Source organism: Myotis brandtii, unplaced genomic scaffold (genome assembly GCF_000412655.1).
Source record: "Myotis brandtii unplaced genomic scaffold, ASM41265v1 scaffold34, whole genome shotgun sequence".
NCBI lineage: Eukaryota > Metazoa > Chordata > Mammalia > Chiroptera > Vespertilionidae > Myotis > Myotis brandtii.
In genome coordinates, this window is record NW_005363098.1 from 5068659 (window position 1) to 5079267 (window position 10609).

The following is a 10609-nucleotide window of genomic DNA, read 5'->3' on the forward strand; positions in this document are numbered from 1 at the left end:
ATATAATTATATATACATACAAGGTGGGGGCAAAATTGGTTATAGTTATTCATATGGAAAATAATACAATCTATAATAATAAAAGTGTAATATGCAAATCGACTGAAAGGCTGTCCGGACGTCCTTCCAGATGACCTTCAGGAAGAAGCCGGGCTGCAGCCATGGGATCGAGGCAGTCTCCCTGGCTACAAGGGAGGGATTGATGCAGCCACCCCGGCTGTGAAGGCCTACCCTCACACAAATTTCATGCATCAGGCCTCTAGTAATTAATAAATAATAATACAAGAATAAACTCTGTTTCACATACTTCAACTATAAACCTACTTTTGCCATACCCTGTATATACATTCTATATATTTATTTAGTATATAAATCTGGAAAAGTGCCAGCTAGCACAGATAAGCTAGAGTGGAAACGAGAAAGTTTGGGTTAGTTTTGAAGAAAAGTGAGGTAGGCCACAAATCCCCTACCAAGCTGTGATGAGGGAAGAGGGTTTAAATGAAGTTTTGCTCTGTATTATCAATGACACTCCCTTGCAATTTCTTATGAGAATGTAATAAGGATTTAAATAAATTTTCAATTATTTCTAAATGTCACTTGTATTTTCATTCCACAAATGTATGGCTAAAGGCAATTCCTTGAGACTGTGTTTGCACTGGCAGCTTCTGTAGAGATAGGCCTTAAAGGGGAAGCAAGAAGGAGCAGCTTCCTATAGGTTACAACAAAAGCACAGATGAAGAAGAAAAAAACCATTTTCCAAACTGCTTCTTGTTCAATTCTTTGATAACATCAATAGTTAGATGACCTTTAATGGCATGGCCTGGAAGTCTATTATGTGCAATTTAGAAAATGTATGTGAGGTGGCAGTCAACCAACAGATGAACTTGAACGCAACTGTTCAAATTGAAGACTTCCGGTACACTGGGCAACCTTTTCCCCAGAGTTAGTCATGATGCTTTTCAATTCTCTTCTAAAGGTTAAAGCAAAGCATTACCAGCTTTCATGAATTTCTCATGAGTTGTGATTAAGTGCAACTAAATTCCAAGTACTGCTACACTGATAAATGTCTTCAACTTAAATGCACTGACACAAAAATAATATAGGCACCGGCCAACAATAACCCAAAGCCACTTCCATTACAAAATTGGTTTTCCTTTTAAAAAAACAAAGCAAAACCATGATACCTCCCTAGATAATGACTCATATAAAGTGTTCTCCGTGATTAACAATGGCATTTGTCTTGTACCCAGTGCCAGGAATGGGAGCCTGTGGCTGACTGAAGCCAGCACAACAATAGAGTTCTCTTCTAAAAATGGGATACTGCACAGCTCCTTCTTCAAGATCTTCCAGGGAAAACTAGATGATGAGTGTGTTGATGTCTTCTAAAAACAATCTGCTGAATGCTTCTTGATGCTGTGCCCTGATTACTGGCTGACCTATATAATTTTGGCAATGCTATTGTCCTAGAGGGCCTGGCATTTTGACAAGCAGTTAAGGTCCTCAGTTTAGAGGAATTTTGAGAAAGCCAAGATAAGCAGACCAATATCCTAAAACAGTATGTTCTTCTGATCTTTTAAATGTCAAAGGGGCCACATCAGTGAGTTATTTTGAGCAAGGAAAGTTTTTCCTTATAAAGACTGTCATTGTAAATAGCGAATCCCCCAGCAGTCACACACTCCAGATAAAGTACACTTTCCTGGCAAGAAGCAGTGGCTCTCTACCTGGGGCTGGGTGAGAAGGCAAACTAACTTGGCAGATTAGATGTCCCGTGTATATTATTATTTGTTGCTAATGAATATGGTTGTTGCAAAGAGTGTTGTAAAGATCCAATAGGACAATGTACAGAGCATGCCTACCAGGGCATCTGACATTATCATCACCATCACAATAGATACTCATTCTGCCCATGCTCAGATCAGGGGCTTTAAGAAGAAACATAATCGCAAAGAGTTAGCTGCACTCCCATGTTCACTGAAGCCTGTTCACAATAGTCAAGCTGTGGAAACAACCTGAATGTCAATCAGTGGATGAATAAACAAAACATGATATGTACACACAATGGAATATTACTTAGCTTTTAAAAAGAAGGAAGTGCCGTCATGGATGAACTTGGAGGACATTATCTGAAGTGAAATAAGCTAGTAACAGGACAAATGTCTATCCCACTTATATGAGGTATCTGAAATAGTCAAACTCCTAGAATCAAAGAGTAGAATTGTAGTTGCCAGGAGATGACAGGGAGGGAGAAATGGGAAATTGCTAAAAAGTGGGAACGAAGTTTCAATTAAGTTTCGGAATAAATTCTAGAGATCTGCTGTCCAACACTGTATCTTCAGTCGACAATAAAGGATTATGCACCTAAAAATTTGTTAAGAGGGCAGATCTCATTTTACATGTTCTTACTACAAAATAAAATAATGTAAAAAAAATTTTAAGAAAAAAATTTTAGACCAGAATATCTCTAATATCTCAAAAGTATTATAATGTAATATACTTGTAATTTTATGTTTTCTAGTAATAATTATTTCAAACATTATTTTGTTAATAAGAATCCAATAGGAAGGGAAGGGTACCAACTTAAATAATGACTGTTTCTAAAAAACTCAGTTTGCTCATTGGACTTCTTTGGCAGACGCACAATTGTCGTATTAGAGAACTAAAAGGAGCTTTAGGTATTTTAAAAAACAAGGAAACTAAGCAAAGAGATTAAGGGAATGTGAGACCTAGTGTTAGAAAAGGATGTCTGTATAAGGCTCTTAGCACTAATATGATTAGCACCCTGAAATCATGCAAGTCACCCTTAGAGGGCATACGAGGAAGAAACATATTGGCTAGTTGTTTCTCCTAAATTATTGCCTTTAATCCTCACAAAAACTTGGCAACATAGGGATCATTAGCACTACTTTTTTTAAGTAAAGAGAGTAGGGCCAGTGAAAATCATAAGCGGGGACTGAGATCCAAGTATAACCGAACTACAAAGCCCTTGCTCTTTTCGATACACCTCGCTGCCATTTGGAAGGTGGCATAAGTCTTGCAACATCCCTGCTAATAAAAGAAATCACTCTTGTTCATTTTCTGGCTGTTTCAAAGAAGACGTTGATTTCAGAGGCAAACTGTTCCAGGATCACATACCTGTGGTAGAGTCGATGGTAAAAAGGGAGGACAGGTCACTGGGGATGAGCTCGTAAGCCACTGTTCCATATACCCCAGAATCCCTGTCAGTGGCAAGGACATTGATGATCTCGGTTCCCGGCTGGGTCTGGCCACTAATGCTCAGCACATAGGTGGGCGGGTTAAACACAGGTTCATTATCATTCACATCCTCCACATCCACACGAACAAAAGCTTGAGCGCTTAGTCCACCCTGTTGAGGAACGAGAAGCCATTACAAACAGATCACTGGTGGAGGGCACGATTTTAGAAAAAATCATCGGTGAAAGCTTCACTAAGGTGCCATTTGAATCACAGACTGACCTATATGAGGGAGCGAGACTTCAGTCATCGGGAGGAAAAGCATAACAGAAACAGGAAAGAGCGAGTGCACAGGCCCTGAGGCAGGAGTGCCGTGTTCATCCCAGGCCTGTTCAGGGAGCAGAGAGGCGGGGACAGAGCATGGAGGACTCTGTGAGCCCCTGAAGGAACCATGGCTCTGACCCACTGGAGGGTTTTGGACAGAGAAGTTGCTTGATTTGACTTGGATTTTCACTGGGACTCGGGCTGCAGTATTAAGAACAGACTGAAGACCAGCAAGGCAGGGAGGAGGGAAACCACTTGGGAGGCTATTTAGAATCAAGTCTGAAGGCAATGGTAGCAGTGAAGGTAGCAATCCTAAATATTTGGGGCCAGGTCTGTTTCAGAATTCTGAATTTTTCAAATTTTAGGAAAGTAATATACTACATAAAAGAGTGAGAAGTGGATCTGATGCTGTTTATTTTGTGTCCCCTTCATCTCAAAACAAGGAGAAGGGGAGAGACTATAATAGAAGAAAATAATCCTCTGTGGTTTTTCACTCTTCTGAAGTGAAACATATGTTCCTACTTGAAAGCACCATTTGTATCTGGCACATTTTGATACTTTCATCTTTGACAAAAATCCTTGGTAAGTCACAGCCTGGGTTTTCTCACTCACTCAGCCTCCAGCTTCTCTTGCTGTCTTTCTCTTAATTATTTTTTTTGTTTCTATGGCAGAGAAGCACTGAGGAGGAAAGGCAGTGGAAAAGAAGTTTTGGCAGGAGAGGAAAGGAGGACTGCTACAGTGCAGGTCTGCAGGAAGCTCATGTGAGGGCCAGGAGGGCCCGAAAGAGTATTGTTTGGATGACATTAAGGATGGATCTGAAAGAGACACTCAGGCTCTGAGGTCCCATATATCTCAGACTTTGGGGACTAAAACTAAGTTAAGAAATACATCTTTAGCCCTAGCCAGTTAGCTCAGTTTGTTATAGCATCATCTTGATACACTAAGGTTGGGGGTTCAATCCCCAGTCAGGGCACATACAAGAATCAACCAGTAAATGCATAAATAAGTGGAACAACAAATGTTTCTCTCTCTCCTCTCTTCTCTCTTACCCCCTCCTTTCTTCTCTAAGATCAATAAATTAAATAAATAAATACATCCTTAGAAAAATGTGATTTTCCTTGTTCTAAGTTGAATTACAGGGCAATGCCAGCAACAAATTAATACAATCAATGGGAGTTCCATCTAGCCTGTATGCTCAAAGTGCAGGTTGGCTGTCTATCTTCAGCAAACCTAAATGACCAGTAGGTCCCCAGGGGAGTGAAATAAGAGGGCACCGCAGACTGGCTTGGGTTGTTCAATCAGTGGATATTAAAGTGTCTGAGAGGGAACAATGGCGGAGAGGAAGACTGTAAGGTATATAGGTCCAGAGTGACAAGGATGTTGAGAATATGATGGCAACAACAGTGTCCATGGTATAGTCTGAACTAGGAATTTCAAATGTGGATTGGTTTTTACAAAATAAAATTTTTATTGATTTCAGAGAGGTAGGAAGAGAGAGAGAGAGAGATAGAAATATCAATGATGAGGGAGAATCATTGATCAGCTGCTTCCTGCACTCCCCCTTCTGGGAATCAAGCCCTCAACCTGGGTATGTGCCCTGACTGGGAATCCTATATAATAAAGAGATAATATGAAAATTAACCCTCACGCCCTCACAAGATGGCTGCCTATGACCAGGCCAGCAGGGGGGTTAGTGAGGGATGACCAAACAACTGAACAGCAAGCTGCATGGGGGCAACCTGCGTTTGGTCGTCCCTCTAGCTCTAAGTCTACAGCTGTGGGAGGCTGTGCCCAGAAAGGCAGCCTGAAGTTCCACACTGGCCACACAGTGCCGAGGGGAGAGAGAAATTCACCTTTCTTTGTAACTTGAAATTGGACAATGGATCATAAGATGTCCATTGGCCATTAGTGAGGGACGACCAAACGACTGAGCAGCAGGCTGCATGGGGCGACCAGGCTGGCAGGGGGGGCAGTTTGGGGTGAACAGATGGGGGGGCAGTTAGGGGCAACCAGGCAGGCAGTCAGGTGAGCGATTAGGAGCCGGCGGTCCAGGATTGTGAGAGGGATGTCCAACTGCTGGTTTAGTCGGACATCCCCCAAGGAGTCCCAGATTGGAGAGGGTGCAGGATGGGCTAGGGGGCCCCTCCCTCATGCATGTTTTTTGTGCACTAGGCCTCTAGTCAAACATAACCAGGGAGCCACAATGGCCAGGCGTGAATTGGTTTTTGATGGAGAAAGGAGTCGAAGTGATCTGGATGCTGCAATGGGCAACAGGGAGGGCATCCACCTGGACACCTCCCTCCCGGCTTCTGATTTAGCAGCACGTCAGTTTCTCGGTAAAAGAGTCAGAGAGGGGTTGGTATCCTGAGGGAAGAACTGTTTTAATCAGGGCAAGAAGATAAGGAGTAGTCATAGACCAGGCTGAGTTTATAGGGAGTTGGCTAAATGATGGGCTATGAGTTCCAGAGGCCATGGTAGGAGAGCTTGGGAGGGTACAGAAGGTAAGTAGGAGATTAATTCAATTTAAAGGATGAAAAAAAGAAGGATCAGGATAAGAATATGGAGGATAATGGATGGATGGCAGGCTTAAACTTTAGAGATAAAAATGAGGTAAAGTGATATTGAAGACATTGTGGATTCGTTCTGATAGTATATTAGAGAATTGTAAACAATCAATTTGAGACATAGTTATGACAATTTAGCTAAAAAATAATTGAGCAACTGGGCAAAGGCTTATTCCTTAAACTGGGGTGAGGAAAGGATCAGAGGAAAAACCACAAACTATCAAGGCAATTCTATAAAGTTAAAAGTCTTTTGTCAAAGTATAGTTCATTGTTTTAAATAAATTCACTATGGCCTAGAATCCAATATCTTAGGGTCAATGAAATGTAAGATAGCAATAAGCACTTGAATATGTTTTGGAAAGTGAGATAATATAATCTGTTAAAATTAAAATAATTGTGACCTAAATTTCAGTTAGGCAGAATGAATAAGTTCTGGAAGCCTGATGGACAGCGTAGTGATTATAGTTAATAATACTAAACTCAAATTTGCTGAGGTCTTAAGGATTTTCACCACTCAGTATGTGAGCTGATGTATATGTTAATTTCTTGATTGTGGTAATCATTTCACAATGCATATGTATAATCAAAACATCAGGCTGAATACCTTAAATACATACAATATTATGTATTAACTAGAGGCCCAGTGCACGAATTTGTGCACGGGGAGGGTCTGGCTGGCCCGCCCCAATCGGGGCCGATCAGACCAGACAGGCCAGGGGAGGGGCCGCAGGTGGTTAGCCAGCTGGCACTGCCCCCTGGTCAAACTCCGGGTTGAGGGCACAATTTGCATATTAGCCTTTTATTATAAAGTTTTATACCTCAATAAAGCTGAAGTAAAAAGGAAAAATGAATATGCCTTCTTATTTAGAAAGTTTGCTTTTATTTTAGAGATCTATCTGCTTTACACACAAACCATGTGGCACAAATAATAGCCAACTTTTATCATGAATGCATGTAATGGTGACGGGCTAAATCAATTTACTTTCTATATTGCTAGTTTGCCCCATCCCTGCCCTGAGCCTGGAATAGTGAGATAGAGACGAAATAGCTTTATCTCAGACACATATTTCAGCTACAGAATTCAGGATGTCACAGAAAATAGGAATAGAATGTTAATAGACATACATACCAAAAAGGAGACATTTCCTTAATGAAAATAAATGGGAAGAGGAAACAGGAATTAGGTAAAGCATGGAATAATTAAATTATGGGGCTTTATTTTGAAAACCCTCTTGATTCCAATGTAATCCAATTATTTGTTTCCATTGTATGATTTTATAACATCCTCATGGCTTCTACGAGTGAGATAAATAGCAGCAACAGTAGCAGCAAAAAATAGGTTATTTCAGAAGTGATACCAGTAAAATAGGAGGAGTGATTGAATTTTTAAAAATATTGACAGTTATCACAAGAATAAATAGAAAAGCCCAGAACATCTAGGTATTTTATAAGAAAAAATTCTTCTTTTGACAGATAAATATCTTAGTAACCACCAGCAAATGGGTTCTCAGCAATTTTCTTCCAAAGACATGCGTTAGGAAGAGAAAGGATCAGAGGAAAAACCACAAACTATCAAGGCAATTCTATAAAGTTAAAAAGTCTTTTGTCAAAGTATAGTTCATTGTTTTAAATAAATTCACTATGGCCTAGAATCCAATATCTTGAACCTAAAATATCTTGTCTGAGTTCATTTAATCTTCTGACTCAGTCTAGATTGTATTTAAAGGACAGCCTATCCAGTCATTGTCAACATTGTTATCTTCATCTTTGCTAACCTTTCTGATTAGGGACATATGCTGCTGGTAGATATTGCACACAACAATCATGACAGATGCAGACTTCACCTTGTATAAATGCACGGTGTATCACAGAAGAAATTTATAAACATGCAGACAACAGAAGAAACACTGCACACTGGAACACACACACATACACACACACACACACACACACAACATAGAGTCTTACGTTGCTTGCTCTCATACATTCTAAGACAAACATTGAAGGTAGTTTTAGGTCTAAACAAGGTGAAGGTTAGGAAGTTGTTAAAAAAACCTTATTATTTGAGGGGATAGGTATGACTCTTCTAAAATTTGTCTTTACAAATGCATGGCCAGCCCAGCCGTGTGGCTCAGTGGTTGAGCATTGACCTATGAACCAGGAGGTCTCTGTTCAACTCCCAGCTAGGGCACATGCCTAGGTTGCAGACTTGATCCCCAGTAGGGGGCGTGTAGGGGGCAGCTGATCAATCATTCTCTTTCATCATTGATGTTTCTATCTCTCTTCCTTTATGAAATGCATGGCCAGGCGTGCCCTCAGGAGAACCTGTTTTCAGGTGGGCTGCATGTGAAGTTCTCTCCTTGAGCTCCCTGCACCTCCTTGGAGCCACGGGATGGGCAAGAAGAAGAAGAAGGCCACCAAAATGGAGAAGAAGGTGTCCAAACACTGCAGAATGAGGAGACCTTGAAGTTCTGATAGCCCATTTCCAGACACTAGATGCTAACAAGACAGACTGTAGAAACACCATGTCCCCATCTTCATCCGCATTGAATGTGTCATTCTCTGCTCATCCAGAGACAGATGAATTGATCCTCTTTATTACACAGATCTTTAAAGTGTCCTGCATTTGATGACCAAAACCTAGGAGTAAGTCAAATCAATAAGGGATTCTTTAGGTCAATGTGGGTATTGGATGGTAGCCTGGAAGACATAGCTAATTATTTTTAGCAGTTCCATGAGTGTAGAAGGGATTACATCACTACAATGACATGTATGCCATTAACCTGTATACATTCATGTGGAGCAAGCTGTCCCCATGAGGGACTGGGATGACACCCAGACTGGGCTGCCAAATGTCCACCACTCCCCAGGGGAGCATAATCATCTATGGAGGCTACTGGAAACAGTCAACTAAGGTGGACAAACTCACCCTGCATTCAGATATGTTCTGACTCAAGACCGAGGAAGGAAAGAAAGGCAAATGGGTGTGGACTTAGATTGCATCATGGAGCATAGAGTGTACTCAACCTCTGGCATTTCAGTGGCTATGACCTGGAACCATCAGACACTGTTTCTCAGGGGTGTCTGTGGTGAAGAAGAGGAAGAAAGCCTGGAGGATGACTTCTTTAATGACCTGTATTCTATGACACCTCAAAGAACTGCTGGTTTGTGGAACAGCTAAGGGGACCCAGGTCACAGAAGAGAAAATATAGGTGAGGCCAAAAGAAGTGCAGCCTGAAGGTGATGACAAGCAGGAATGTAGGGAAACTGGCACCTCGGAGCCCTTGGAGGTGGTCAAAGTGGTGGCCACAGAGAATGCAATTCTGATCACCGTTGAACATGTACCCTCTGCCCCAGACACCAGGAAAGAGGACGGTGATTCTGACAAGCCAGTGGCCCTCTAATAGAGCCTAGTTCTCACTCCAGTTTTGTACTGGCCATGAAAGACAAGCTGCTTTATGTTTGCGGGAGTATGATTGAAGAAGTTCACCTTGATGACTTGATAAAAGAGTGGAAGACGGGGGTGGAGATGGATCCAAACACTCAAGAGCATCTGGAGGAGGTAAACTTGAAAAAGAATGGAGATGAGATAGAAGATACAAAATGTGGAAGTGAATATGAGAAATATGATGACACCAGAGAGGGAAGTGGGGAAGAGGAAGAGTGCACGTTGGTGGTGCCTGAGGAGGAGTATGAGGACTATCTTCCCAGGACTGAGCAGAATTGAATGACGCTTGTATGGGACCACATGGGGCTTGATACAAAAAAGAAGTTGCTGAAAGATGGCGGCATAAGGTATAAACCTGTGCGTGCTGCCTCCCACAACAACACTGAAATTACAACTATAAGACAAAACAGCTATCATTCAGAACCACGGGAAAGCTGGCTGAGTGGAAGTTCTACAACTAGAAGGAAAGAAAGAAGCGCATTGAGACTGAGTAGGAGGTGCAGAGGCATCAAGAACAGAGGTACGAAGGCGCGCGAGAGGTGGGCTGCAACTGGATGCACGGTTTTTTTCAATCAGAAGGGGATGCAAGCTCTCGAATGCACTGAGCTCCTTTAAGGCGAGATTCTGAGGTCCCAGACTCCTATGGGGAGAAACTGGACTGTCTTGCAGCGGGTCGGAAAGCGAGGGTGGCTTTCTCGCAGAGCTGCTCGCAGGGATCATTGTTGCCGTGGGGGCGCGGGACTCGGGACGCAGAGACACGGAGTCGGAGTTGCTGAGTCGCGAAGACGCTGACGACAACCATTGCTGTTTGCTCCGCCCTGGTGATTCTCTGAGACCCCGCCCCACTCAATTTACATCCCCACCCAAGCTGTGCCAGTGGAGCAAGGAACCACCTGCGTTTTTGCAGCCTATCCCAACTAACTGCAGCTGGGTCAGAGAGCTCCAAAACTTCCAAATTCCAAACAAAGAGGAGAAATCTGTTGATATCGCTGTAGCTCCTGCTGGGTGGATCCACACAGTGGTTGACTTGGAGATCCAGGAGCCAGGGTACCCCTGGTCAGATACCAGATTTCAACTCCTC

The 10609-nt window shown here is 42.3% G+C and overlaps 1 protein-coding gene across 1 annotated transcript in view; it reads right to left on the reverse strand.

Annotated features, from left to right (window-relative positions):
- DCHS2 (dachsous cadherin-related 2) overlaps nucleotides 1-10609 on the reverse strand; it is a gene marked incomplete at its 5' end in the record, with an annotated part of 199825 nt that overhangs the window by 75005 nt on the left and 114211 nt on the right. The window contains one exon of the mRNA XM_014543857.1: nucleotides 3133-3364. Within this exon, the coding sequence (XP_014399343.1) occupies nucleotides 3133-3364 (232 nt within the window). The remainder of the gene's footprint in view (nucleotides 1-3132; nucleotides 3365-10609) is intronic.